The sequence below is a fragment of the Aspergillus karnatakaensis genome, assembly GCF_047715665.1.
Source record: "Aspergillus karnatakaensis strain CBS 102800 unplaced genomic scaffold BJY04scaffold_6, whole genome shotgun sequence".
Classification (NCBI taxonomy): Eukaryota; Fungi; Ascomycota; class Eurotiomycetes; order Eurotiales; family Aspergillaceae; genus Aspergillus; species Aspergillus karnatakaensis.
The window spans coordinates 430,094-457,198 of NW_027395718.1; the positions used below are offsets into that span (position 1 = coordinate 430,094).

The window sequence follows — 27,105 nt, forward strand, 5'->3', positions numbered from 1 at the left end:
TCGGGAACCAGCCGATGCAGACCGATTCGGAGACTGCCCGATTGGCTTGCCGCTATGGAATGCTTTTATACAAAATAGAGCCTGGACTAGATATGTGTATTAGTAAACATTCCAAGATGCTATGCAGTACCTAACAACCGCTGTCACTCGAGACATAGATTTATATTATCTAGTAATACAGCCCGCGCTCTATTGCGCATCCTCTACCGCCCTTAATATTCTTCCTCACCGTCACTGGTGTATCCGAACTCCTCCGGAACAGGCGCTTCCTCTCCGTCGTCGTCCTCATCGACGGCGGTCAGCACTCCGGCAGCAGCACTAGCCCCTGAGACCGCACCGGCTCCATGCCGTTGTGGCGTCTGCAGACCAGCCGCACTCATCGCGGCTTGTAGGCGGTCTTGTCCAGTCTCGATGGGGCCCGCAGCTTGCTTGGTTTCCTTGCTGGCTTTCAGCTCGATAACCTCTCGAGACTTTTCTGGGTTCTTGTCTAGAACGACAACAACTCCGCCGGTGGGCTATAGCCATATTAGCTTTCCAAAGTTCCGTCGAAGGGGCTGGAACAGATACATACCCGCTTGACAGGCTCATACCGTGGGTCGGGGAATGTGAGATACTTGAGCTGGGTGGGAAGGACTCTTGACATGTTCTCGAGCTCATACCCAACCTTCTCGCGTTCAACCTTCTTCTTCTGGCCCTCAGCAGCCTCCTTCTCACCGTCCTTCAGCTCGTCCTCCACCTTGACCTCGTCGGTGTCCATCTTATCAGGGATTTGATCTGCCACCTTAGGGGTCGTAGGAGTTTGGTCAATATCCATGCTCTCGCGCCTTGCCTGCTTCTCGCGACGTTGCGCGCGCCTCTTGGCATGTGCGGTGGTGGAAAGAACGGCTGTCTTGACCTTCTCCGGAGCTTCCTCGGCCTTTACTTGCTGCTCAGGTGGGTAATCAAAGAGGCTGGGTCTCGTGTTGCTGTGGAATTTGAACACAGGGACTTCGAGCTTCTGGTCCACACCAATCACTGAGGTTGGCGTGAAACTGAGTGAGAGGAAATGCGTAAGAGGGAACCAGTACCAGTATTGGATGAATACAGCGGCACCAACAATTCCTGGCATGTTCAAGTTGCCCGTTTGTGTCTGCAGACTGATTGTGCAGTTTCGGCCACCAGCATCGATGATACCAAGAGCAATAGCACAGCCAAACTTAGCCATTGCATCTTCGTGCCTGTCACCAACCATCTTCAGCATAGTCTTGCGCAGTGTGCTAACCCGGGGGTTCATGGCTTCATTCTGCTGCACGAGAACCATTGCCAGGGCAATAAGTGCTCCTTGTCGCACGAAGTCAGTCGAGTCCTTAAGCATTGGCTCCAGAAGATCAATTGCTTCATCAAGGCCGGTTCCAGCGCACGAGATACCGAGAGCCATCGCTGCACCGTATCGAACATGCGGGTTGTATGATTCGGAGAGCAACTCAACCATGCGGGGCACACTTTGATGTTTTCTGAACAAAATGAAACCCAAGCTCAGAACAGCAACACGTCGAACATCATCATTGACATCGCTGACAGCAACGTGAAGGAGCTTTCGGACAGCCTTGTTGCTGCTAGTACCACAGTAGGCAAGAGCGATGGTCATGATACCTCCATAGCGAAGAGTTGGATCGGGGTCACCCAAAAGACCATTGATCAGCTCATCGGCAGCTTCCTGACGACCGTACATGATAAGAGCCATACCCATTGCCAAACCGCGGACGATCTTCTCGTGTTGTGTATCGTGAGCATACTGAATCATATCTTCAAGAACCTTCATGTTGCCGGTTCCCAGCATGACCAAACCCATGGCGAGGCCAACGGCTTCACCATTAAGCGCGGAGTCGGTGTAGAGAACGTTCCGCAAATCTTCGTAAATACCCTCGTCCCCGGTCGCCATGCCAGCGACACCAAGACCCAAAGCACCACCATGTTGAATAACCTCCTCGGTAGCTTTCTTGAAGTGATCACGAATGAAATCAACAGCCATCCCACCGTGGTTGGCATAAATCAGACCAAGCGCGTACAACGAACCACCGCTGCTGTAGACGGAATTGCTACCGCCGTTGACACCAGCGATGTTCTCCTTGGGAAGGTATGGCTGAAGGAGCTTCTGGCCCTGGTTCAGGTTGCCGCGATGGATAACACCCAAGGCAGCTGTGGCAGTGAATTTGGACCAGTTAACCGCCTTTCCAAGCCACTCCAGGTTGTCTCGGAAGAACTTGTCGCGTATCGTTCCAGCATGCATGAAGGCATTGGAGATGGTCACCGCCGTGTGGAAAATGGAGTTGCGGGGTTCCAAGCTGTCTCGGACCTTGTTGAGAACAGCAATATCCACTCTGCTATTTCGGTGTAGGAATTCCATGTTCAGTTGAATCGTCCTTAGCCCATCGAGAATATCAAGGATGTTCTTGTAGGCGGTGCGGGCCTCCGTGGACAATTTGGACTCGTCGTTGGCGCCGATTGACGAAGACTGGTTCTCCAATAAGGAATCGGACTCTTTGGGTTCATCCTGATCCTCCTTTGCCTGAGATTCAGACTCGCTCTTTTCGGGCACGAGATCGGAAATCTCTTGGTGGACTTTTTGGAGAAACTCCTGGGTGCTGTTGTCGTAGAGGTCGAAAGAAATTTGATAGGCAACTGCGAGTGACCGAGCGTCTCCTTTCTCAACTAGTTGGCGAAGGATGACAGACGCCATAGAGTGCTCATTCAGGTACACCACGCACTTTGCGATCGAGAAGTAATCGGGCGCGGGGATTTCGTTCAGCAGGTCAAGGATGAGCTTGAGAATCTTGATTATCGGTCAGCTTACGATGACAAGGGTGATCAAAGTGTAATACCTCATTGCGGAATCCTCGTTCCTGAACAACACCCATGCAGATGTCCAGCACGTACTCCATAAGCTCCTCGCTCTGTCGGGATTCACCATTCTGCTTTTTCTCGTCTTCACTGGCGCGAACAATGGTTCTTCGAAGGACGTCCAGGTTCTTAGCTTCGATAGCGATTCCAATCACCTGGCGATAGCGCTTTTGGATAAAGCATTGCTCAAACAAGCGTTCAACGACAGCTTGCAGCTGGCCCTGAACACCTCGCTTGAGGACGAGCGGAGTTTCGACATCTTTGAAGTTGATATCCTCCCCTGTCGGATGAGCTCCGTCAGCACCCGTCACCTCCTGTCTGGAAAGCAGCGACTTTGACGGTAATGCTGATTGTGAGAAAGGCGTAATCGGAGACGTGAGGCTGGCAGAGGTGCTGCTGGCGCCCTCAACGGAAGTAGGAAAGGCGTTGTTCAGGTTTGCAGGTTGGTCACCTGCTGTAGGTCGCTGGGACGCTGATAATGTGATGAATGTGTCGATACACTTGGCTGCAGCGCAATCGTGTTAGAAATCACCAGTCTACAGAGGTCAGAATTCTGAGATACACACCTATTATAGTCTCCTCAAATTCGCCACCATTGTCCAGCTCAAACAGCTTCCCAGCACCAAGAGCAAACACCATACTCTCATTGTATTCTTGAAGGTGGTAGTAAACCTTAGCGGCAACTAAGGCGGCAAGACCGCGTTCCGGGAAAGATTCATCTTCGTAAAGTGCCTCTCTGTACATCATCTGATTAGCAGCCGACAAGAATATGCAGTTCATTACTAGCAGTGCAAGCAGCGACGATGAAAAATTGGTATGGAACGTGATGGGAAACAAACATTTGCGGTACCGAATCAACCACTTCCGTCCAAAGGAGGTCGATTTGGGAGTTTAGCGTCTTCAGAGCGAACACTCTCAGCTCTGCGTCAGGCTCTGAAAGGAAGCCGACGAGACCGGCGGCGGAAGCAAGCCCGACCATCCTGACAAAAGCGATTTCGGAAAGCCAGTAGCTGAAGGATAGCTGATGACAGCGCTAGACAGATCGAGGTCACAGCTTCGAGGGAGCTTCAGACGGGCGTGGTGGAAACCGTGAAGAGAGGGATACAGGCCTCAAAAAAGTCAAGAACAAAAGACAGATAGTACAGCGGGAAAGATGGGGAAAGGGTGGAATACAAGAAGAGGAAGATGTGAGGACTGAGTAAGAGGCAAGCAAGCACACGTCAACAGGCGATGGAAGCTGTCGGAAAGGTGCCCGTGGTTCCTACAGCCCGCCCTAGAGCTGTCACGTGATGCGGCCAAGCGCGTGATAAAGAAGCCTCATGTGAGCACTTCCCAGGAAGCTTTAATTCCGATTGCTGTGGCCGATTCTTCGCTTCTTGAACATGCTCTTTGATGCCAATTTGCTCGCTTAGTATCACTGCTGCGCGTCGTGATTATTCTGCTCCGACACAGTGAGCTCTTTCGTTGACAAGTGGCAAGCTCCGAACCATTCTCAGCCGCATTGTTTACCGTACTCTTTACATCACAATGTCGACCATTCTTCCACATAGAATGAGCCAGAGCTTGATACCTCCACCCCTTAAAGCGTCCTCCAACCATCAGGATCCCCTGATTTACGTTGAGCGACAGGCTAAATATATACAACGTAACCTACAGCTACTAATAGATGCCCAAAGTGAGGGACTTTTAGCTGGTCTTAATAGGCAACAACCCGAAGGGAGTGTATCAAACGATAGCCATGCCTCGTCTTCGGGCCGGATGAGCGTCCAAGGCGTCTGGACAGTGCCTATCAGACAGCCGCCGAGGAAGAAGATAGGACTGCGCTCAGCACGAGAAGGCATCTTCACGTCTATGTATGATCTGATGACACTGCGTGAGGAAGAACAGGAGATACTTTCTCTCAAATTAGAGGAAAGAGGTTCTGGTTTGAATGAGATTAGCAAATTCATCACCAAACGCTCGGGGTTAGAAAGAGCCATTTCGGATATCAAGAATGATAGGGAAACTCAGCAAACCAAGGACCTGCGTGAGGAAAGCTCGAGGCTCGAGGTGGAGATACATGACATGGAAAACAAGCTGTCACGAATGAAGGCAAAGCAACGGAATATCGTTCAGCAGCTATCTCAGATTGAAAACTCCGTGGAATCGAAATTGTCCTCGTACAAAGCCTCCTTATCGCTTCTCGAGTCGGACGTTAGGAGGTTTCTGTCAAATCCACCTATCAAACCGCAGAGAACAAATGCTGCAAAAGACAACTTCTACTCCTTGAACGCGAGCCGACGAACTCTTGAAATGGCAGAAGAACATTGGACAACTGAACAAATCGATTTGCAGAGAAGGCAAGATGAGGTACATACCGAGATCGAGGCACTTGATGAAGGCTGCGCTGTGTGGAAAAAGGTGGTCGAGGACATATCGGGCTTCGAGAAACGCCTACGGACTGTGATGCGTCAGTCGATTCGATCTCAGTCTCAGCTGCTACAAAATGATGCGAAAAATGGCGAAGATGACTTGGTCCATGTCATATTGGAAGACCTGGAAAAGACGACAGATCATGTAGAACAACACCTGGATCACGCGGAGGAAAGAAATTGGAAACTCCTTGTCTGCTGCATCTCGGCAGAGCTTCAAGCCCTTCGAGAAGCGCGTGGGATGCTTCTGGAGGTCTTTAATATATCGGAGAAGGACATCAGATCAGCTCCGAATGGAACCTCTGCAGACTCTCCTCACGCCGTAAACAACGATTCTCAACTGGATCCTCTAGGGGTGGATAATCCCGAACCTCCGGCTGATCTACTGCAGAGTCACCATCAGCAGTCAGCTAAAGGGGACGATGAAGATGAAGATGAAGATCCAGATCCCGCTTGGTTGCTACCGGAAACTTGATATTAAGATCTTAATCCTGGATAGGCTTTTACTTTTAGAAAGCGGGCAACATTCGCCTCCTCAGTTTCCAAGACAAATTTCCTTTTCTCAACCTGTTCTCAAACTATAGAATATCTATCCTGAGCTCTCAACCATCTGAAGCCCTGGAATTATACTAGCTTATACCGACCACCTATACCTCTGCGCGGTCAGACGCATCTTACCCCTCCGCCCGCTTGCCTTCATTTCCCAGCCCAGCATCGCCATCTATACCCTCAGCTACTGGTGCATCAACAGTTTCAACCGCATTCACTGGTCCAGTGAACCTTTTCTGGGCAGTGGTAAACCATGTCAAAACACCTATAAGCGCAATAACCCCAATCGCAGCACTGGTATAGTTCATGTTCTCATCATTAACGGGCGCTGTCGACGGAAAATTGAACGTAACGAAAGCAAACAGAAGGAACAGAAGGCCGACTGCATTGAGCGTGAGGGATAATGAGAGGCTGAGAGAGAAGGGACCTTTGAATCTTGCAACGCGATGGTTGCAGGTGTAACCTAGAAGGCGGGCGAAGAGAGGGAGGGCGTATGATATATCTGAGCAAGAGACGAGGTTGTCAGTCCAGGCGGTTTCACGCAGCAACGGGGATGAGTAGAGAAGTCGAGGGCTTACAGAATCCAGTCGTGGCTACAGAGACGATGGTGTTAAAGCCGGTAACTGTGCCAAAGTACATCGAATTGAAAGCTATTTGGACTAGAACCGTCACGAAAATAGCGTTGAGAGGGATGTGTGTTCGTCTGGTCACTTTGGCTAAGAATCCCGAAAACGGAAGACCATTGTCGCGGGAAAAGGCGAATAGAGACCTTGAGCCTTCGGCCATTAGGCTTACTGCACAGACAAGCCCGATGACAGCAATCATGCTGGCCATGAAGCATGCTCCGACTTTGCTGTTTGTTGAATCGTAGAAGATCTGGATGACAGGGACCCCGGTGCTAGAAGCAGCGGTGTTATCAATATTGCCGATGCAGAAGCATAGAGTGAGGAGAAAGATAAACCCAGTCACAGCGCCCATTCCAACGGACATTATCATGGCTTTGGGGGCGTCTCGAGAGGGATGGGTCATTTCTTCGGTCATATGGCTGGGTGCGTCGTAGCAGCACATACCGAAGAAGCTCTGCAGGATACCAATAATGGTGGCCATCGCCTGACCAAACCCAGTGAAGTTCTGGAAGTCGTGAAAGACGAACTTGGCCGATTGTTTGTTGGTATTGGTGGCAAGTAGCGTTACGGTGATGATGACGAAGGAGCAAATGTTCCATGCCAGGATTGCCCGAGACAAGCGGTTGAGTAGATGAGGAGTGAGGACGTTGATGAGCAAAGAGCAGGCGGCTACTGCATATGTTACCAGAACTGTATGCCAGCGTTGAACCGTGAACTGGGGGAAGACCAAGTTCGTTTGACCAAGGATGAAGTTTGCGACGATGGAGTTATTGACGGAGCCCATAGCGAAAATGCCTGCGTGTGTCAGAGCAAGAAACTGATCGGCAAACATTCGGTCAAAATACCTGTAAGCATAAACCATCCTGTAATATAGGATAGCTGACGGGATACTCTCGAGGGCGCAAGGAGAGCGACCCATGAGTATTGGCCTCCAGCAATGGGCCATTGCGAGCACATCTCTGCCATGGAGAAAGCGACAGTGAGAGTTACAATGCATACTCCCAGCCAGCCAAAAACCATGACTGGTGGTCCTCCAGCTGTGACTCCAATAATAAAACCTCCGCTAAGAGCTGTCCAACTGTTACCGTCAGTTTCGACTAGCTATCCTGGGTCATGGACGAATCACCAAGTGACAATGCTGAAACTGAACCCAATCATGTCTAGTAGGCTGAAGGACCGTCGAAGCTCTGTAACCATTAGCTCATAACTTCACTTCATCAACCGAATTATGAGCATACCTTGTTTATAGCCCAGATTCTCCAGAACCACCTCCTCGCGGGCTGTTGGAGCGAATACCTCCTGGCCGACGGCGGCCCTCTTTGCTGCATCCTCCATTTCGGTGATTTAAAAAAAAAAAAAAAAAAACTTCCACCCTCGTCTTTCGCTCCCCTCAATCAGCTGGATGATCTGATTTATCTAAGGCACAAGTCAAGCACCCTGCAGCTTGTCGGTATTCCCGACGCTTTGTTGATAAGGCGCACTAGTTGAGTTATCTATCTCCCGCAACCTTTTGCTCGGTGTAGTTAGTCCATGGAGTACTGAACGGCGTCATCCTGCAGCACTGCATCATTAGTGCATCAGATATCCAATTGTCCTTTCGCTGTTATCGGTGCCCTGTTCTTATTTTGAGTTTATGTCGGACAGTCCGAAAGCTTAACCGATTCTTTCCATCTCAGGCATACATAAGGCAAGGGCGAGACCAGACCTACTCAATCTGAGTCGTTGCTAGTAGAAAAGCTGGAGCCAATACACAGTCTGTTGAAGCGTCAGCCCCTTGCCTCATTTCGGCCACTGAGTCAAGAACAACCAACCCCGCCCCCGCGCGTCCTTATCTCTACGGAGTCGAGGTTTGATGGCTCTCACAATTCTGGTTATCCTCCTTCTTGGAGCGCTTCTCTCACGGTATCTCTATCGGTTATACTACCATCCCCTCGCCAAAGTTCCCGGACCGAGAATCGCAGCCTGCACGTCTCTGTGGCTCGCTTACCACACCTTCATCGGAGACGAATGCACCGCCATTTCCGAGTTGCACAAGAAATATGGCCCCGTGCTCCGTGTTGCGCCTAACGACGTCGATATCGCCAGCGCAGATGCAATTGAACCTATTTACCTGAACCGCGGGGGCTTTCCGAAGACCCCTGTGTACTCCAAATTCGATATTGACGGACACACCACGATCTTCTCGACATTGACGCTGTCAGAGAGAGCATCCCGGGCGAAAGCTGTGGCGCCGCTGTTTTCTACCGCGTCCATTCGCAATAACGAGGAGACTCTGAGTCATGTCGCTGATGATTTTGTTGAGCGTCTCCTGCGGAATGCAGAGTCAGGTCAAGTCGTGAACGTGCTTCAAGTGGCTAGGGCTATGGCGATTGACGCTGTGAGCTCTCACCTCTTTCAAGAGCGATATGGGGCATTAGATGAGAGCGCAACCGTTATGTCCGCATCGCCATTTGTGGATGCCTATGTTGGTGTTGGGGCGTTCTTCAACTTCGCGTACGGGCAGATAGGTGAATACCTTGTGGGACTATATGAGAATTTGACCTCAACGTCCGAGACTGCAAAGTCATTTACGGCAATGGACGAGTACTCCAGCCGGATAGTGAAGACATCTATCCCGAAGAGTGGCAGCTACCAGAGCCGGCTTCTAGAGAAAGTCTCACCAAAGCAGTCTCAAATAGAGGTGAAAGATGTCTGTTTTGCGGGGACCGACTCGACTGGTATGAATACTGCTACTATAATATGGTATCTATCGAAGCATCCTGAGATGTCTGTTGTACCCTTAACTTCCATGCCGGAGCATGCACACTGACATTGATAATCCAGCTACACTGAGCTCCGCACGTCTCTTCGAACTACCACGACAGCGTCCGACGCTCTCACACACCCCTACCTCCGGGCCGTCATTCGTGAAGGCCTCCGCCTCTCCTGGGCAAACCCTATCCGCTTGCCCCGAGCCGTCCCTAGAACTGGCTGGACATACAAATCCTACTACTTCCCACCAGGCACAAGCGTCGGCGTATCGGCATTTCAACTTCATCAAGACCAAGACGTATTCCCTGATCCGCTGGCATTCAAACCAGAACGGTGGCTAGACCCAACAGACGAGATGCTAAACAATTTCTTTGCATTCGGCAAAGGGACTAGGGCCTGCATTGCGCAGAACCTGGCGCTGGTGGAGCTGACATTGGCGATCTGGAAAGTTGCTCAGAAAGATGCATTGAAAGGCGCGAGGATCGTCAATGATTCTATCGAAATCCTTGAGTGGTTTAACTCTAGGGTCAAGGGAGAGGAGATACTCATCCAGTGGGAGCAGTAGCCTTATCGCGCTTTCTATTTGAACTCTCTGCATAAAAAATGTGGTGGACGGAATACCTATACCGTTCGTGCCTGCCAGACTCGGCCGCTGGTCGTTCTTTCCTAGTCCGAGTTGTCTCTGAGTAGGAAGGCGCAATTAAGCGCATCCTCCATCGCTTTTGCGCATTATATCTACTTGGACCGTTCCTTCCTACTCCATGGTACTTCTAAAGAGGAAGGGGCGATGGCCTATGGACGATGGTCGCTCCTACCTATTATATTGATCGCACCTTCCTCCCTTGGAACAAGGATAGATTCCTGAGGAAGGTGCGATCGACTATGCATCCATCACGCTTTCCCAATACAAGTCCTAGGATCGTTCCTTCCTTTTCGAGCACGCGCACAAAAGGCAGGCGCGAGGGACCGTTCGCTCTTGCCAACTGTATCTCGCCCTGAGGTCGACAGGCGCTCCTGCCTACTTGGAGTGTTTGGTATCTTTCTCGCGAGGCAGGTGCGATGGATCAACTGCAGGACTGGGTGTTTTCATGTTAATTGGGATTATGCATTGCTATAGCATAGTATACAGCAAGAATGGTAGAAATGGATATGCGGTATAAGTCACACAACACTGGGATGGATACAAACTAGAAAATAAAATAAGAGTAAAACACTCATAAGATCGTAACTCAAGATCATAAGTCAAAAAACTGGTAGGTAGCAAGACCTCAGAAATCCCCCGTCGCACCCTCCCCACTCGCAAAACCAGCCCTGGTGTCAGGCGCATAGGCCCCGTGGAATCCAAAGCCCACAACACCCTGCATACTTGCTCTACCTACTTCTTCTAGAGTGCCGGCGTCGAGGACGAGAAGGTAGCTCTTCCCCGTTAGTCCGTTGAGCACCACGCTAAGGAGGACTCCGTCGTCCTCTTTTTCGCCCTGAGGGTTTGGGACAAAAATTGCTTCACCCGGGGACTGGGCGTGCTCGGACCAGATGAGACACTCCTTGGTGGTGGAGTCGAACTTCATGATTCCGTCGAAAAAGGTCGAGTGCCCGCGGTCGACGACGGCGTAGGTGTATCGATGGGGGACGGTGATGTAGGATGGGTTTAGGGTTGGAAGTTCTGGGGAGAGATGTTGGCAGGTTGTTGATTCGGTGGTTGCGATCAACTGCGCGTCCTCCTCCTCTCCATTCTCTGCCTCTCGATCTTGCGTCTTGGCGGCGGAAGAGGAAGGAATGGCAGGCAGCCTGAACCTCGTGATGCGACTCTTCAATTTACCACCGTCATCCCTATCCTCGGGTTTCGGATGCCCGTCCGGGTCTGTAGTTGAAGAAACCAGCAAGTCGTAATAGAGCGTGAACAGGGCAGCGTTGGTCTCAAAGGTCACGGCTTCAGCAACGATGTCCTTCTTCGAGGGATCTTGTGCGTTGGGATCTTCCCAGGCGTTGATGCTGTGGAAGCAGAAGAATGGATCGCTATCGTATGTTCCTACTAGGCCCTTTCCTTCTTTGCGATCGACGATGTACCACTTCGCTGGGATACTGGGGTCAAACTCTGTCAACCCGCCGAGGTAGAATCCCTTCTCAAAGCCCTCTGGGTCAAGATGGGAGCTCCAGACGCAAACAACAACGTAGTCACCCGTAAGGAAGATCGAGTGTAGATAAGCTGGGGTAGCGGGGAAGGTCGCAAGAATCTCTGTCTCCCCCGTTGCGGCAAGGACCCGGAACACGCGGTAAACTGGCCCCTCCTCCTCGAGAGCGCAGTTGTAGTTATACATATCGCCGGTCTTCGGGTCAGATTTTGCATGCGAGGCTGAGAGAGGCCCAGAGAGGAGCGGGTCGTAATGGGCTTGGTTGGATACAGCCAGGGGCTCAAGGGTCTCCGGATCAAGCTGCTTGTAGCTCGAGGTATCGGTTTTGGCATGCAGGGTGCGGGTATGCGTAAAGCGGCTTCCATGCTCTTTGGAGTCGGAGCCTTGAACTGGCTGAGCGCCAAAGCCAGGCATGTTGATTGAGAGGGTCACGCCGACATTGCTGAAGGCGACTCCGGCCTCCTCTTCCTCTGCCCCATTCTTACCCGCAGCCTCCTTAGGCTCAAAGACACTTTGAACCTTCTGATACATGATCTTACAAGGGTCCTCTCGGACTCTCACACCACCAAAGGTAAACTTCTCGTGTGTGCCTGTCTGCCGGACATGCTCGATCAAGTCGTCCGTTGAGAAGCGCGAGTTGTAGAATACACGCATGCCTGCGCTGACGGCATCTTCTGGAGACGGAGGGATGAGTTGGAACCGATGAGCCTGGGAGAACCCGTCGAACCAGTGCCCGACTTTGAATGTGTCTCCGTTTACGGTGTCGACTTTGTAGCGGCCCGGACCGGTTCTGTAGAGGGTTCCTGCGGCATAGGTGGGGATGCTGCCAGTTACGGTGAGCTCGACAGGAGTCTTTTGTTCTTGGTTGGCGTTGAACTGAGAGAAATATCAGCTACAGCTGGCTGGACTGGGAAAAGGAAGACGTACGCCTATCTCGTTGGGCCAATTGTTGTAGTGGCTGGCTGTGTTGGGAGTCTCTTCTGCTTGAAGTCCGGGCATGGTTGTAGAGTGTATGTATGGTGTGTGTGTGATTGGGAGATGTAATCAACTGTCGGGTTGAACTGGAGTGTTGATGACCTGAATTGGAGGGTTGAACGATTCAAGGTTTTATATGGCCCATGGCTCCTCAGCACGGCCCCCGCGGATGTATATCAGAATGAGAGCGGGGGGATCCGCGGACAACAAACTATAAGCAACCAGTGAGGTGAGATTGTAAGCGCGGCCTCTCCAGCCGTACTGTGCGGTGGCTCACGAATCATGTCAATGGTTATGCGATGTTTGACTTGGCGGAGCATCATCCATCAGCAGCAGAATTAGAGATGCATAAGCGAAGATGGGCTTATGCCTTGGCTTCTAGATCTGACTGTCCGTTCTCGTTGGAGCTTCACGGAGCTACACAATGACCGTGTCCGTACCTGCCCCTGTCCTGGGTGAATCTTGTATATTCTGTGTGTGATGGTGATGTTGTTAAGAAACGTAGCTAATAAGCGCCTGATGAGAGTCATACTTGATTCAGCAATGTTAAGGAAGTCGACTATACGCCTTATAGCAAACATCCGCAGAAGCATAGAAGTTCATCGGCCCCATGTCCCATGTCGACTTAGTCAATTCACTCGTCCGTTCAGGGTCTCCATAATCATACTCAAGAACCTGCCCTACATCCTCGGCATCCACATGGCGAATAGTGACATCGGGAGCCCCCCACTCGCCCGAAGCAGACACAGCCCTGGTCTTCTCTCTGTCTCCGAGACGTTCATACGAGCAGTCTCTCCCTCTCAACTGACACTCTGAGCACGGCTGTCCACCCGAGCAAGACCTCTTCAGCCTTGCACACCCATCACAAGCATGTTTCTCCTTCCCACCCAATCTCGGCTCCGGAATCGGCTGACCGGTCTGGATCCGCACGGCACAAGACTTCCAATGTCGACGGAGAACGTCCCTACCAAAGCAATTCATCTGTCAGCCTCGGCAGTTCTCTCTCTAAGTGTAGTACCGCCGACCGGCGGGGATGAGCCACACAAATTCTGGGGGGTGGAGCACGGCGGTACGGAGTAAGGAAGCGGAAGCGGAGACGGAGACGGACCCTCGTTTATATAACGAACCGCAATAGTCGCAAATAAAGGGCTTATCAGTCCTGTCTAGTGAAGTTTTAGTGGACCGGTCTGTTTGATTCGGATCTCTCGGTGCTTGGGAATACGTACGCGTTGCGGTATGGCGCTTGAAATGGTCCAATCGCTGGAAGACAGCGGAGCAAGTGTCGCACGTCCATGTCGCGTTTAAGCTCCGCGGCGGTCTGGTTTGGCAGTGGACTGTGTCTGGTAGTCCGTATGCTAGGTCCATGAGGGACTCGGTAGGCATGGTGGCGTGGTGTGGAGTAGTTTGATATCTAGCTACAGGGTTGTGGATTGCGTGAAGAGGAGCGGAGTGTAGGCATTACTGATGGAAAATAATTAAGATCGGGTGGATTTAGAATAATGGAAATCTGCCATGAGCTAAACCTCGCTAAGGACATGGTAGACAAAATAGGAGTCAAGCCAAACTGAATGAGTTGGTAAGCAGGGGTGAGGTCAATACGAATGAGTGGTGGTGCAGTGGTGGTGTCGGACAGTCGTGAGAAGGATGACCGGCGGAGTTCCCCCACATCCACACCACATCCACATCCAACAGCAAGCCAGCCGGTCTCCAAGCCAGACCGGCCTCGTTTCTCATTTCCCAAACAAGCATCTTTCCATGTTCCAACCCCAATGCAGGTCCCTTTCAGGCCTCCGAATTACTACTCGACCAACCAAGAGTCTGATGATTGTCAGAAATCCCCCAAAGCGTTCCGCTAATCGCGTGCTCCATCAACCAATCCTGATATATCACTGTCTCATACCACTTTCGATCTTCGGGAACGCGTAGAAAATGATAGCAGTCCACTGACTCAGAGTCCGAGTCGCTGTCCTCAGCATTGGACTCCCAAGTCCCAGGGGTCCGCAACTCACGCAGCCGTCCAACAAATGTCCCATTGTTCCTCAAAAACAGGCTGAATCTGTTACTGTGAAGGAAACCCATCTCGGTATCGACAATCATCAGGCGTTGGAGGGATGGCAGAAACCCTGGACCGAAATGCTCCGGGCGAACCATGTCAGAGAGGCCGTCGGGTCGGACAAGGACTAGGTGCGTCAGGTTCGAACAGCGGCAGAGGCCTTCGATGAACTGGCTAGACTCGATGGCGACGTTGTACAACGCCAGGCGCTGCAGCCGCGGCCAGAACGACCAGACAGCGGCCTCTTCCATGCCCTTTTCCGTGCTTAGGTAGAGCTCGTCTCTGATCGAGCAGAATTCCTCGAGATTGGTCATGCGAGCGAAGGCTTTACGGAGGATAGGCCGGATATTGTGGTCATCATCGTCGGGGTACAGCTTGCGGAGTGGCATGTCGATAATGAGTCGAGTGAGTCGGCCGCAGATGATGGTTGACAGGAGGTTGACATGGTTCACGGTGCTCGGGATGTTCAGGTTGTTCATTGGAAACGGGGCCAGGAAGAGTTCGACCGAGTTGAGCCAGTAGGGGAGGCTGTTTGCGTTCGCAGCCACGAACCCCTGCTGGACGAACAGCTCCAGGCGACGACCGGAATCGAGACGGAGGCAGTGTTTGTTCAAGAGCTGTCTTGCATATCCGGACACCAGCTTACAAACGAGCATTAGAGAGAGGAGGGTACGAGTAATGACATGATTGGCTGTGAAAAGGAAAGGTGGGCTTGATGGGATGAGGCACTTGACAATATCAAGTATAAGCTCGCCCGGGATTTGTTTAGCCATGGTGTGCATGCGGTAGGCTTGAGGTGTAGTAGTAGAGGTTGTTGTTATTAAGAGGCCACTCCATAATGGCAATCTAAGGCTTTGTGTGTGTTATTTCTATTAACGTTGCCATAACCATCACCATGACAGTGATTGTTGTGATTCTGTGAACATACTACTATAACTACAAAGCCATTGTCTTATGAGTACATTGTTCACGGAGTTGTACTGTCTAATACGGTACTGTCAATTTACCGCTATTATCCTCGGATCTCGCTATGAAATTGCTGTATTCGATCTGTAACAACCTGTAAGATATGCAGTATACAAAGACATTATCATCAGATACAACAATGTCCAGCACTGCAGCACTGCAGCCCTGTGATAGTTACGGAGTACGTATAGGTTAGAACGACACTTGTCCTCATCAGGCATATGCCCTTTAGGCTTTATCCCTCCCCGCCCGGTGACTTGAGTGGACCCCTCAATGAATATCTCGGCGACTGCCTCAGATCAGTAGAGCAATAATAGATCCCGACCAGCGAACGCATCTGTTGTCCAACCTCTTCCAGTCTATACCTACTCCGTGAAGCACAGTCCTCCTCTCTACCAGAGCGCAAACCCGCGACGCCTGTTGATTTCAATCCGGGCGGACTGAAACGTTGCAAAAGTAATCGGGGTTGTTTTTCAAGGGTCCGGGGAAGCAGCCTTAGCCCCTCGCCGAACTTTAATCAATCCACTCTGTTCTCTGGTTCGGTTCGAGCTTTCGGGGACCATCCCAGGCCGGAGTTGACGCCATGATCCATCTTATTCCCATCAACCACTTTATTCATCGCCTTGGTCCCCGACGGTCGCCCACGGGCTGAGAGAAAGAAAAAAAAAAGTTTCTCCGTGATGTCTCAGTTGGCTGGGCGGATCATCCTTACATCTTGACCTGGATTTTTGTCTTCGTCAGCCCCCCCGGCTTGCAGTTGCAGTTGGACTTGCAGGGATGAGTGTCAGGGATCTGCTGTCATACATAAGTCTGTGATGTTCACCCCGGTGCATACTTCGTTGGGGGCGCTGTTGCTCTATCAGAGCTCCTCCGGTCTGCTTCTTCATAATGGCTCGGTGTTTGGGGTTTCTTCGCTTCTTTCAGGCTTCATGCTCAACCCGAGTCGGGATAATGTGCCTATAATCACTGGCCTGCTTTCGAGCGTGGTACCGATTTATCTACTTGCGCCGTCGCTGCTACCAAGGTATCCGGCGGCGCCGTCTTCATGGGCTTCATTATTGTCCACCGTGGGGACGGGGTTCTTGCTAGGCTGGGGAACAAAGGTATGTGTATAGGGGTCCGTCAAAGGTATACTAGAGAGCTAATCGGTATATAGAGTGGTCGAGGTTGTACATCGGGCCATATGCTTTGCGGCGTCTCGCGTTTGTCACCACGTTCATTGATCGCAACTGCCATCTTCTTCACGACTGCCTTGTTGACGGCCAACTTTGTGTCCGGCATCCCGCCTTGCCCGGCGGGAATCCCTTGCTACACGCCAGTCTATCCTTCGCACGATGAGCTCACGTTCATGCTGGGTACAACCGTCCTCACGTTCTTGACGAACGCACTTATAATACCACGAGTCTTGAAGCGATCGGAGTTTTCACAAACTGTGTTCTCTTATTTGGCAGGGCTTCAGTTCGGAATGGGCCTGTTCATGTCTGGTATGGCGGACCCCGTGAAGGTGCTGCGTTTCTTCGCTTTCCTTACCGACCCGTCACGTTTCGATCCTTCCCTAGCGCTGGTGATGCTTTTCGGTGTTCTACCCTCGCTGGTCACTTATCTATCGATAAGACCCGGCCAGGATGTTGGCCAGACGGGGAGAAAGCCGGCGAAGCCGACTCTTGGTGACACTTGGAGACTTCCCACAGCTACCGTTGCTGATATCGATTCGCAATTTGTACTTGGCGCAATTGTATTTGGTGTGGCTTGGGGCTTACGAGGTGTATGTCCTGGCCCTGCCGTCCTCCGTTCGGTGCTACAGCCAATTTGGGGCCTCGCGGAGATGGCTGGGTACATGCTAGGTAGTTCGGTCTGATGATTTTGATGGTTGCACAACATTCGATGCGGAAAAGACTGGGCGGCTTTGTCATAGACTTAGACATTTTCATCGTTGTTTTTCAAGTCATTGCGTGGGGCTGGGGCTCAGTAGCTATGTAGGTACTTATCAGCGTAGTTCGAGTTGAAGGCATTGAAAATGCATCTTACATTAGAGAAATATGCAGTGTAAATACATTCCAAGAACGACTGGGGTAGAACAGAGAGAATCAGAGGTAGCTTACAGTTCAGTCTTGTCAGAGTTGCGTTTGCTTTTCGTCTTTGGTCCGTTCTCTGAAGGCTGCATAGAGCGTTGAGCCGCCGGCTTGGGCATAAATTTATCCAGTTCCATCCATTCGGCTGCAAATCCAGTAATGAGAAGACTCCAATCTTCTACAGTGTTCATATCAAGGTGTTCTCCGTCATCTTTCTCCTTATGCCAAACGGCCGGAAAGCCTGTGAGTGGCGAGAGATCGATAACGTGCAGCACTTCTACCCCCCTTCTGAGGAATGGAACATGGTCATCTCCCACGTGGCTCTGACTAGGGAGTTCATGCTCACTCTTTGAAGCGTCGGGAAACCAGCTTCTGCCTGTGGACTTGAACAATTTGAGGTCCCTTAGCCGGCGCTCGACGTTAGCCAGCTTTTGGTAAGCCCAGTGTGTCGTAGGATAATATGACTGGATTGTCGGGTTTCTAGACCCGAGTAAATCGAAGAGAGCAAACAGCGATATGGACGAAAGAGGCGTTTTATATACTGACATCGCTGGATTCACCTGTGAATCCCAATGCTGAGCGAGCGAGCGAGCTCCGTATAATGAATCGGTTTCTGTCCACGCCTCGAAAGCTTCCTCGCCATCGAGAAAGAGGACCTGAATTCCACTGTGGTCATCTATAGAATGGTCATGACCCTTGGCTTTCATCGACTCCCACTTCTTGGTCAAAGCATCATCGATACTGCGCATCGCGTGCATGATCATGGCGCAAGGAGCAGCACTATCAATGGCTCCAATGAAGCCTTCTGGTGAATATTTACTGTCGTAATGAGCGACAAGAGTAAGTCTTCCCACATCGCCTTTGGCGGCCCATGGTGGGTCTCGAGAAGCAATGAAATTCACGAAAGGAACCTCCTTTCCGTCAGATACAGGCGTGACAGAAGTCGAATTCTGATACTCAACATTCCAGTCTGGCAGCGAGGTCCGAAAGAAATCGGCAAAGTGGTTCAGAACAACAGTAGACCCTGGAGTGCCGGAGACACGGGGGATGAGAATGGGCGATAGAATTGCGCCGTCGTGGATATCGAAGTCTTGACCCGGCCGGGGAAGTGCTTTCAACACCTCATCAGAAGCATCCTGATAAGCTGCACCTGGCAGGATAAAATAAAGAACCGCAAGCCATATTGAAAGGAGCGGGCGAAATAGGCCGCGGTGAGAGAATGCCATCGCGACGGAAGAGGTGTGGAAGTCGATAGAGAGCAATCAAAGCCAGCCCGTTGGCTAGCAGAGCTTCGAGCGACTCCTGTCTGGCTCCAAGAGATGGGCACTTGGCGAGAGGGAATGAACAGTCGACTGGACGAAGTTGCGACTTGCAAGATGTCAAGATGGTTCCTGTGACCGACTAACCCCAATCAGGAAATAAGCAGCCAAGGCCGCGGATATTCGGGGATCGATCACATTTCGGAGCTCCCTTCAAACTCCTCTATACATAATAGCCCTCTCTCTCATCCTGCCTGTTTACCCACCAACGGTACTTAACCCCTGTTACGGAACCCCTATAGCATATACACTAGCTCACACTGTTTTATCTAGCTTGGAAATGAGAGTACCCATCCTGTTTCACCCGCAATTGCGGTCATCGCTTCCCCGACCGGTGCGGAGAGAGCTCTGCAGCAGCTTGCTATCCATCCGACCAAAGTCTACTCAAAGCGCCCCCCGAATTCCTAAAAGCGAGCATACCCCCACAAACCCGAGCCATAGCAACAAACGGCCCCCAAGGACCTATGTACCCCCCGCAGGACAATCAAAGTCTCCCATCCGGAAAGGTATACCAACACAATTGGATTGCTCGGACTGGCGCTGAAACAACCTGCAGGCCCCCCGGAGAAGATATTGATTTACCATGGAGGAACCGGTCGTACAATGTTTCTTGGGATGTTACGGATCACAACCATATTCGTATTTGGGGTGTCCTGTGTGCTGGTCGCTCCGGCCTTCATGTCCTCTGAGTTCCCCTCATACTTAGGGCCAGCTAGTAAATTCCCCGTTTGCACCCAGGGAGGTCTGCCTTGCTAACCAGATCTTTTTCTTTTCGATAGTTATCGCCGGCGGCGCTTTGCCCATGCTCTTCGTGGCCTATACCGCGGCCCCCTATGTGAATTTCGTCCACCTCGCGCTACCGATTTCCGTTCGACGATCACGCGAACAAGCTATAGAATATGCAAAGAAGCTACCACCAACCGCCACTCTATACATAAATACTATGAAATTCAGCACTATACCAAGGCAGACAGAGGTGCGCTTCGGCAATCTCGTCCCCGACAAGTCTACAATTCGCCCCGTGACATTCAAGCGGACGAACCCTGAACAACGGCCCTGGTGGATGGGCAAGCCTATCGAACAATTCTATACAGCTGGGAAGAGCAACTCCGGAACACAATCATCTACATTCTATCCAGAGATTTGGGAACATGTTTATAAGCAGATACGCGCCAAACCTCCTAAGAAGTCTCACTGAATCAATTCGTTCTGATGGAATTATCTACAATCTATGCACATGTGAAGGTTTCGGCATCTCTTGCGTCAAATACTGCTCACTTCAGTCCCTGTAGTGACTTGACCTTTGTTAGCTCTCACCCAGCCACACACCGACCCCAAGCTTGGCTCTGAGTGTTTCTGGATATTTGCTCATTGGCGTGAACCATCTTGTGTTCTTCACCATCAAGTCCAGTTCACATCACTTCTTTCTTCTTCACCTCCCCTCCTGCTTCCTTAGTTCTTCGTCTCTCCACGTTCTCTGTCATAGTCTTCCTCCAGAAATTCTCCCCGGACCCGCCTCTTTTGCTCATCTTGCTCACCGTCTAACCCTTCCCCCGAGCAACAGACATCTACTGGAAACATCTGCAATTCACCGTCCACCAGCCATGGCTACACCCGTCAAAGGTAAAGCTGAAGGCATCATGGGGTTGAGTAATGATGCTGCTAGACTTCTTCTGCTCGGTATGCTCTGTAGCGACAATACTGGCACGGTATGCACCTCTCTATGGGAATGACCTCACACTTTGAATCAAATGAGCGACCGCGCTAACATACAATACGACAGATCGACTTCGAAAAGCTCACTTTAGCCGGAGGGTACAAGAATGCCAAAAGTGCATCTAGCGCCTATCGTCAGGTGAAGAAAAGATTCTGCGACTCCAACTCCAACATCGTGGACAGCCCAGCAGCGGCCCCCATTCCTTCTTCCGACGCCGCCGAGAGCCCTAACAAACCTCTGACCCCCCCTAAGAGAACCCCCACGAAGCGCAAGGCGGCTTCTGCGGCGATCGTCACAGATTCTGCAAATGCTACCGGCACAAACACCGTTGAAGATGAGCAATTGGCACTTCCCACTCCCAAGCCGAAAAGACAGCGCAAGGCACCGGCCAAGAAAGCCGCTGCTGTCAAAGCAGAAGCAGAAGATGACGGTGACCAGTAAGTGTGCTATATATTTGCGCCCTTTTTTACCTTTCGATTTCCCCGACAACACGCACCGGCCAATCCTACCGTGCAGACTAACACAAGCCAGGAACACCGGCATCAAGTCCGAGCCCAAAATATCAGACATCGACAATACTACCCCCGGAGGAGAAATACCCAAGAGCAAGAGCCTGAAGTCCGAGGAAGCGGATGTCATGACGGAGCTCGACATCGACAACGAATTCTTAGACATGGAGCGCAATCAGACACCGACCAAAGCCGAGGGTGGGAACTGTTCATGAATCATACTCGTCTTGCCTGGATGTGCTTTACGCCCATCCCGGATACCTCTCTGTCCTTGACGTTGCGGGCAGCCATGGACTTCGATTTAAGTGGCTAGTCACGATTCTCTGATTCTTTCCTCTAGCATCATATCTTCCTTTCTATGTCCTTTCGCGATTTCTCAGTGACGCATGCCATTGACAGGGGATGCCTTGGCTTGGCCTTTTCAACTTCTTCGAAACTAGTCTATTTCGACTTTCTTTCGGGTTTATCGTTCTGGACGGGATTGTGGTCGATGGTCGTTTCCGCGAAGTTTGTTTGGCTTCGTTTAGTTCGGGGATCTTAGAGTCCCGGTAGTTAAAGCTAAAACCTGGCAAATCCAGACGTACTCATTCCCTCCCTCGCTTCCACTGTTTCTCCGAGCCCTTTGACCCTTGGGCGGGTGCCACCGTTAGTACTTCGTGCCAACTTGGAGCAGATCTTCAGGGTTCACTAGATGTCTACGCTGAACTGGCTCTGTAGCCGTGCTAGTACTTTAAGGTCGAAGGAATTCAAGAGGATGTTTTCAATATCAATTTGATAACTAGTTACATGTCTTCGATAGCATCAGTGAACTAACTTCCTGATCGTAAGAGTTCAAGACGCTGTGTTGATCGTGAATAAAATATTAGGGTACGTGAAGGCCAGCGCGAACCGACTCTCCTCCCACGGGAAAACCTCGAACGTTTCCCACGCTCGTCAGAGAAGGTAATATTGTGCTTAGTGCTGTCATGCATGCACTGCTCCTTAAGACATCTAATGAACAAACCTATCTTGATCTCGCTTGGTTGGATATAGCGGGCATCAGTACCTCTTTCCGCGCATTGAGCGAGCCTCACACGGCCCCCTTTGTCTGGATCCTCCTGATTCTGAACCCATATACAGCAGTCCTCGAACCCACAACCGTCTTTGAATCTTGGTTCTCCGGACGTTAGAGCCGAGCTCTTCATGCCCCTTACCCGAGTAGCCTCAGACGCAAGGGCACGCTTGCGGAGCAAAGCCAGGTTGTACAGGGCCTTGAGCACCAGCTTCGCCTCCTCATGACTGGTGTTCTAGGCCGCTTTGATAAAGGTTGGCATCGTCTCAATGCGCGTCTGGATCTCTTCCTTCAACCCCATCTACTTGTTGGAAGCTTTGGTAGGCGCAGCGACGATTCCTTCATCGTGAAGCATCTGGTCGATTGCTTTTTCTGCGGCGTCTACGTCTTTGGCAGGGGGAGTGCGCTCCTTTGCCGGCGCCCTTTGGGTAAGGCTGCATGGTGTCTATGAGGGTGAACTCAAGAGATTAGTAGGGTCTATCTTTCTCAATCTGATGCGGACGTTACCTGTGATGTGGATGGCAGTGTTGTTTGAGAGGCACGATGATTGCTGGCTGAGAGGCAGCTGCGAGCTCTGCTGCTGTGACTTTATCAGCACTTCGACGCAAGGTGACTGGCTTTGGGGAGTCTGCGAGATCCGGAAACTGGCAAGTGAATTGTAGAGAATAGATCCTTGCGACAAAGTAGATAGCCAGGGGAACGAACGATTCCAACAAAACGACACCGGATGAAACTACTGCAGACACAACAGCATAAGTAGCGGGCGCTCTAGATATCTAGCAGAGGTCAAGTTGAGAGAGAGAAAAAATTGGCAGCAGCATTCGTGGTCTGCAGGCTTGGTTTGCAGGCTAGGTCGCAGTGAAAAGATGAACACAATTAAAACAAGTAGAAATACCTTGATATAACTTATCTCTATTATCAATAAAAGACACGGCAGGACTCGATATCTTAGCAAACAATGAAATGTAGCCGTCCGCAACTCTAACCCATGTAATGATAATGATACCGAGCAAACCCCGAAAATAGCAGATCCAGCACAACCGAAACCGAGCAAAGAAGGTATTAGAAGATACAGAACAAAGGCCCAGATTAGAAACAAATCACTTATCAAAATCAATCAAGCAAAAGACACATAGCCTTGCAGAAACTCACAGAGCCTCAATCGCCCTGCGAAGAACCTCCAAGCTGCGGTCCGTAGTCTCAGCTGGATTATCCTCATCCACTTCCTTGGTGTTTTCTCGTAAAGCCCAAGCAACATCGCTCCACCACCCGAGCCCAACAAGCCCGCCGCCTTTCCTCCTCTCCAAGCTCTCCGTCAGCCGACTCGTATGCTCCCACTGCTTCGCTGCCTCCTCAGCGCGCTCGATAACCTTATTCGATATCCCGCACATAGCAGCGCAGTGCATGCCGAAACTTCCCTCCGCGACGCCGTCTTCCAGTTTATAGAGGAAGGTAACGCGACGCTCTTCCTCATCAACGTGGATCTTCATGCGCTTTGGCGCGATTTCTGGGTGCTGTTCAAATTCCGCAGCAAGGGAGTGATAGTGAGTTGCGAAGAAGCCGAGGGCGCCGATGTGTGTTGCGACGTGGTGGAGGACGGCTTGGGCGACGGCGACGCCGTCGTAAGAGCTTGTGCCGCGGCCGAGCTCGTCGAGGATGACGAGCGAACGCGGGGTTGCTTCAGAGAGTATCTTTTTTGTTTCGGAGAGTTCGACGAAGAAGGTGGATTGAGCGGCGAAGATGTTGTCGTTTGCGCCGAGGCGGGACATGATGCGGTCGACGGGGGTGAGCCGGGCAGATTTGCAGGGAACGTAACAGCCGATTTGGGCCATGATGACGGCGACGCAGGACTAGATAGGTTAGTGAGGTCAAGAATCGCTGGGGGTCAAGTACTAACCATGCGGAGGAGGGTGGACTTTCCAGCAGCGTTGGCTCCGGTGAGTAAGTCGATGTTAGGGGCGCTGCCACCCAGGCGGATATCATTGGGGATAAAATCGTCAACGGAGGAGAGGAGGCATGGGTGGCGTAGCTCTTCGAACTCAAGGACGCTTCGTTCATCGTCAACGAATACAGGACGGCAGCTCGGTTCACCCAGGCTTGATGATGCTTTGGCCAAGCTGATCAAGCAGTCCAGCTGCGAGACAACCCGTACAGCAGAGAGCCAGGTGGAGTAATGTTCGTCGAAGCGCTTGTAAAAGCGTTTGGACACTTCTTTGACGATCTGACTATGCGTCTCTTGAGCCTCCTGCAGCTTGCGGATGGTGGTGCGTAATTCAGGGAAATAGTAGCGTTTGACCTGCTTGGTGGCCGACATTTGATCCCAGTTCTTTGGGACGTTCTTTACCTTGATTGGCACTTCCATTTGATAGATTTCCTTGCCGTTGTCTCTGTAGCAGATCGCGGTGGAGCCTAGTTCACGGCGGACTCGTTTCAAGAGGTCTTCGAGGTCTTGATGGAGTTGCCTGATAATCTCTTGTGAGTTATCAAAGTCTTCCTCAACCCCTGGCTTGGGGACGAGAATACCAATATCTTTTGCCTGAGAGTGGTCAAAAGCAGTTTTCCAATACTCAAGAAGCTCGGTCAAATCGGGCATGGAGTTGATCAACTGGCCAATGACCCCTTCACCGGAACCACTATCTTTGAGGAGGCTCATGGTGTACTCAATCTGCTCAAAGCCTTCTAGAACTTTCACGAAATCCTGAGCCCGGCAGTTGGCAGCATGGATTCGTGAAATCAGCCGTTCGAGATCCGGCATCTTGGTGAGCTGAGAGGAGAATTGATCACGAACGCCAGAGTCAGCGTTGAGGGCATCAACAGCGTCCAAACGGGCGTTGATTTTCTTTGGGTCGACAAGCGGATGGCATACCCATTGCTTGAACATCCTTTTCCCGAAAGGTGTCATGCAACGGTTGAGGAGTTGGAAGAGTGTTCCATCAATACCACCGTCAAAAGAGTTTGAGAAAATCTCCATGTTGATGAGGGTCTGACCATCCAGCACTAGACTAGACGCCTTCTTGATTGGATCATACCATGAGAAGTTGCCGATGGTGATCAGATCCCGCTCAATCTTGAGAAGCCTGAGATATTGCACCAAGGCTCCAAATGCCGACATAACAAGCTCCTTGTCTCGAGCCTGACGAAGGGCATCCGGCCATGCGTTGACATTATCACTGTCTTGAGAGACAAAATACTCGCTCGCATCAAGTTCTTTGACTGTGATATCAGCCTCCCAGAATTCCTTCATAGGCTTCAGATGGTTCCAAATCGTGGTCGGCCCGGTGTTATTTTTCAGAATGCGTAGGGCTTTTTGTGAGACAGTAGATTTCTCCAAAAGCAGCTCTTGCGGTCGTGTTTGTGCGACGAATGTTTCGAACTTGGTCATATCCACATCATCAACAAACTCGGAGAGGAAGAATTGGCCGGTTGCGGTGTCAACAAATGCAATTCCAAACGCTGGATGATCCTCGATAATCGCCTCCTTAATGGCGACGCAGAACGTCGACATGTCATCCTGAAGCATGCCGCCCTCGACAAGCGTGCCTGCCGTGAGAACACAGGCGAGTTCTCGTTTGATAATTTTATCTTCCTTGCCTCCTCCTTTCTTTCCATTTCTCTCACGCATTTCCTTCCCGAGGGCTGACTCGGATTGGTCGACGCGCGCAATCTTGAACCCTTTGGCCACGAATTGATTCGCCCAATGGTCTAAGCTGGACTCGGGGACTCCAACCATCCTCATGTTGACACGATCAGTGAGCTTCAAGTCAAACAGCTGATGACCGATTGTCGCGTCATTCTCGTAGAGTTCATAGAACTTGCCCTTCTTAAAAAACACAACGGTATCCCAAAACTTCTGCTTGATCTCCCAGTACTGCTTTTCGAACGGAGAGAATTTGGACCAGGCAAGAGGCGGGATATACAGCGTACGAGGGTCGTAATCAGGGTGGCCGGCAGGATTATTATCGATATCTCGGATATTGGCAAGCCAAGGATAACGTTGCTCGGGTTCTGTAGTATGAGCCTTAGGTTTGGCGGTGCTGGACGGTTTGCTGGTAGCTGGTGCAGCTCGGGCCTGGCGAGGTTCCGCATTCTCAGGGTCGTATGTCCACTTCGTTGCTGAGCCTGATGTAGCGTCCGGAAGCTCGAGGTCGAGGTCTTCCTCCGCATCTGGCGCCGGAGGTAGTGATGAAGACTTGCTATTTGATTGCACAGCCGGCTTCTTTCGCTTCTTTGCCGGTTTCGCGTCGTCTTCAGACTCGTCCGCAACGACGAAATCATCCATTTCTGGAGCAGATCAGTATTTGCGAGAAGGCACGATGATGCCCAGACTGACCGTCATCGGAGTATCCTGCGCCCTGTGCATCCTGTTCAAACTCATCGTCGCTCTCAGGTGATAACTTTCTTCTCTTTGAAGCTCGATTGTTCTTTCGACTCGGTCTAAAGATTTCATCGTCGTCGTCTACGCCTTCGGAGTCGGACTCGACATAGTTCACTTTCTTTGTGGACTTAATTTCAAGCAACATTAGTATGCGAGGTCAAACTCTGGATTGGAAGTGCACAAAACATACCCGTCTTGACGGGGAGACGGATGCGTCCTTCAAGTCCGCCGCAGGTATCTGCAACTAAACAACGAGTCGTTACCAAGAGCCTCCAACATGAAACTTATTCCATGAGCATACCTGCTTCTTATCGTCCTCCTCATCGAGCAGTCCCAGGTCGCTACTCGGCACCGGTGTCAGATCTTGGGTGAACTTGGAGATGGCCTTTGCGGACTTCTCCTCGCGCTTGACGGGACGAGTCTCTGAAGCTCGTTGAGCCGGAGAGGAAGCGGGTTCGGCGTTTCGTACAGCGGGAGTTGAAGGAGAGGATTTCTGGAAGAAGCCCAGAATTGACTTTTGGTTTCTCATATTCTGGGTGCTTGATGTGGACCGTTTCAACGGAGTCGCCGCGGGAGGAGATGAAGCGGGCGGTCCTTTCGCCATTTCGTGTCAACAATCAAGGGTATGGAGATGGAAATCTACTCTCGGATCATGCCAAGCAGCAACAGAAGTCAATCGCACAAGCACAAAAACGTACGCTGTGTGCGAAGAAATCCCA

General features: G+C 51.2%; 13 protein-coding genes across 13 annotated transcripts; 6 read left to right on the forward strand and 7 right to left on the reverse strand.

The window, feature by feature from the left end:
• Positions 1 to 94: 94 nt before the first annotated feature.
• BJY04DRAFT_136014 (proteasome regulatory particle base subunit RPN2) lies at positions 95 to 4,099 on the reverse strand. The gene is made up of 5 exons (XM_073708585.1): positions 3,720 to 4,099; positions 3,447 to 3,616; positions 2,862 to 3,385; positions 572 to 2,812; positions 95 to 515 (listed from the first exon to the last, which is right to left on the reverse strand). Exons 1-5 carry the CDS (start codon positions 3,857 to 3,859, stop codon positions 213 to 215), a joined length of 3,378 nt encoding a protein of 1,125 aa, XP_073575378.1. The 5' UTR covers positions 3,860 to 4,099; the 3' UTR covers positions 95 to 212.
• Positions 4,100 to 4,237: 138 nt separating this feature from the next.
• Positions 4,238 to 5,857, forward strand: BJY04DRAFT_179981 (uncharacterized protein). Its single transcript, XM_073709985.1, has one exon. It carries the CDS (start codon positions 4,408 to 4,410, stop codon positions 5,764 to 5,766), a length of 1,359 nt encoding a protein of 452 aa, XP_073575379.1. The 5' UTR covers positions 4,238 to 4,407; the 3' UTR covers positions 5,767 to 5,857.
• A 108-nt stretch (positions 5,858 to 5,965) lies between these two features.
• Positions 5,966 to 7,801, reverse strand: BJY04DRAFT_214359 (putative GABA permease; the record flags this gene model as incomplete). Its single annotated transcript, XM_073715196.1, has 5 exons — positions 5,966 to 6,342; positions 6,419 to 7,261; positions 7,312 to 7,544; positions 7,593 to 7,653; positions 7,705 to 7,801. The coding sequence occupies 5 exons, from the start codon at positions 7,799 to 7,801 to the stop codon at positions 5,966 to 5,968; spliced, it is 1,611 nt and encodes a 536-aa protein (XP_073575380.1).
• A 517-nt stretch (positions 7,802 to 8,318) lies between these two features.
• Positions 8,319 to 9,782, forward strand: BJY04DRAFT_214360 (cytochrome P450; the record flags this gene model as incomplete). Its single annotated transcript, XM_073715197.1, has 2 exons — positions 8,319 to 9,232; positions 9,290 to 9,782. 2 exons carry the CDS (start codon positions 8,319 to 8,321, stop codon positions 9,780 to 9,782), a joined length of 1,407 nt encoding a protein of 468 aa, XP_073575381.1.
• A 703-nt stretch (positions 9,783 to 10,485) lies between these two features.
• BJY04DRAFT_214361 (carotenoid oxygenase family protein) lies at positions 10,486 to 12,348 on the reverse strand (the record flags this gene model as incomplete). The annotated part of the gene is made up of 2 exons (XM_073715198.1): positions 10,486 to 12,225; positions 12,277 to 12,348. The coding sequence occupies 2 exons, from the start codon at positions 12,346 to 12,348 to the stop codon at positions 10,486 to 10,488; spliced, it is 1,812 nt and encodes a 603-aa protein (XP_073575382.1).
• A 428-nt stretch (positions 12,349 to 12,776) lies between these two features.
• BJY04DRAFT_179989 (uncharacterized protein) lies at positions 12,777 to 13,932 on the reverse strand. The gene is made up of 3 exons (XM_073709986.1): positions 13,551 to 13,932; positions 13,433 to 13,487; positions 12,777 to 13,288 (listed from the first exon to the last, which is right to left on the reverse strand). Exons 1-3 carry the CDS (start codon positions 13,705 to 13,707, stop codon positions 12,871 to 12,873), a joined length of 630 nt encoding a protein of 209 aa, XP_073575383.1. The 5' UTR covers positions 13,708 to 13,932; the 3' UTR covers positions 12,777 to 12,870.
• On the reverse strand, positions 13,930 to 15,349 carry BJY04DRAFT_179990 (uncharacterized protein). The gene has a single exon (XM_073709987.1). The coding sequence runs from the start codon at positions 15,157 to 15,159 to the stop codon at positions 14,107 to 14,109; it is 1,053 nt and encodes a 350-aa protein (XP_073575384.1). The 5' UTR covers positions 15,160 to 15,349; the 3' UTR covers positions 13,930 to 14,106.
• A 1,040-nt stretch (positions 15,350 to 16,389) lies between these two features.
• Positions 16,390 to 17,378, forward strand: BJY04DRAFT_179991 (uncharacterized protein). The gene has a single exon (XM_073709988.1). The coding sequence runs from the start codon at positions 16,527 to 16,529 to the stop codon at positions 17,199 to 17,201; it is 675 nt and encodes a 224-aa protein (XP_073575385.1). The 5' UTR covers positions 16,390 to 16,526; the 3' UTR covers positions 17,202 to 17,378.
• Positions 17,255 to 18,768, reverse strand: BJY04DRAFT_136060 (glutaminyl-peptide cyclotransferase family protein). Its single transcript, XM_073708586.1, has 2 exons — positions 17,446 to 18,768; positions 17,255 to 17,315 (listed from the first exon to the last, which is right to left on the reverse strand). Exons 1-2 carry the CDS (start codon positions 18,639 to 18,641, stop codon positions 17,309 to 17,311), a joined length of 1,203 nt encoding a protein of 400 aa, XP_073575386.1. The 5' UTR covers positions 18,642 to 18,768; the 3' UTR covers positions 17,255 to 17,308.
• Positions 18,769 to 18,903: 135 nt separating this feature from the next.
• Positions 18,904 to 20,308, forward strand: BJY04DRAFT_179995 (uncharacterized protein). The gene is made up of 4 exons (XM_073709989.1): positions 18,904 to 18,945; positions 19,008 to 19,240; positions 19,291 to 19,449; positions 19,514 to 20,308. Exons 2-4 carry the CDS (start codon positions 19,015 to 19,017, stop codon positions 19,930 to 19,932), a joined length of 804 nt encoding a protein of 267 aa, XP_073575387.1. The 5' UTR covers positions 18,904 to 18,945; positions 19,008 to 19,014; the 3' UTR covers positions 19,933 to 20,308.
• A 30-nt stretch (positions 20,309 to 20,338) lies between these two features.
• Positions 20,339 to 21,175, forward strand: BJY04DRAFT_214367 (putative histone h1.3.; the record flags this gene model as incomplete). Its single annotated transcript, XM_073715199.1, has 3 exons — positions 20,339 to 20,443; positions 20,518 to 20,888; positions 20,983 to 21,175. 3 exons carry the CDS (start codon positions 20,339 to 20,341, stop codon positions 21,173 to 21,175), a joined length of 669 nt encoding a protein of 222 aa, XP_073575388.1.
• Positions 21,042 to 21,539, forward strand: BJY04DRAFT_179996 (uncharacterized protein). Its single transcript, XM_073709990.1, has one exon. The coding sequence runs from the start codon at positions 21,319 to 21,321 to the stop codon at positions 21,499 to 21,501; it is 183 nt and encodes a 60-aa protein (XP_073575389.1). The 5' UTR covers positions 21,042 to 21,318; the 3' UTR covers positions 21,502 to 21,539.
• A 1,401-nt stretch (positions 21,540 to 22,940) lies between these two features.
• On the reverse strand, positions 22,941 to 26,990 carry BJY04DRAFT_231049 (mismatch repair ATPase MSH6; the record flags this gene model as incomplete). Its single annotated transcript, XM_073719428.1, has 5 exons — positions 22,941 to 23,861; positions 23,909 to 26,292; positions 26,342 to 26,513; positions 26,577 to 26,624; positions 26,688 to 26,990. 5 exons carry the CDS (start codon positions 26,988 to 26,990, stop codon positions 23,160 to 23,162), a joined length of 3,609 nt encoding a protein of 1,202 aa, XP_073575390.1. The 3' UTR covers positions 22,941 to 23,159.
• Positions 26,991 to 27,105: the final 115 nt, after the last annotated feature.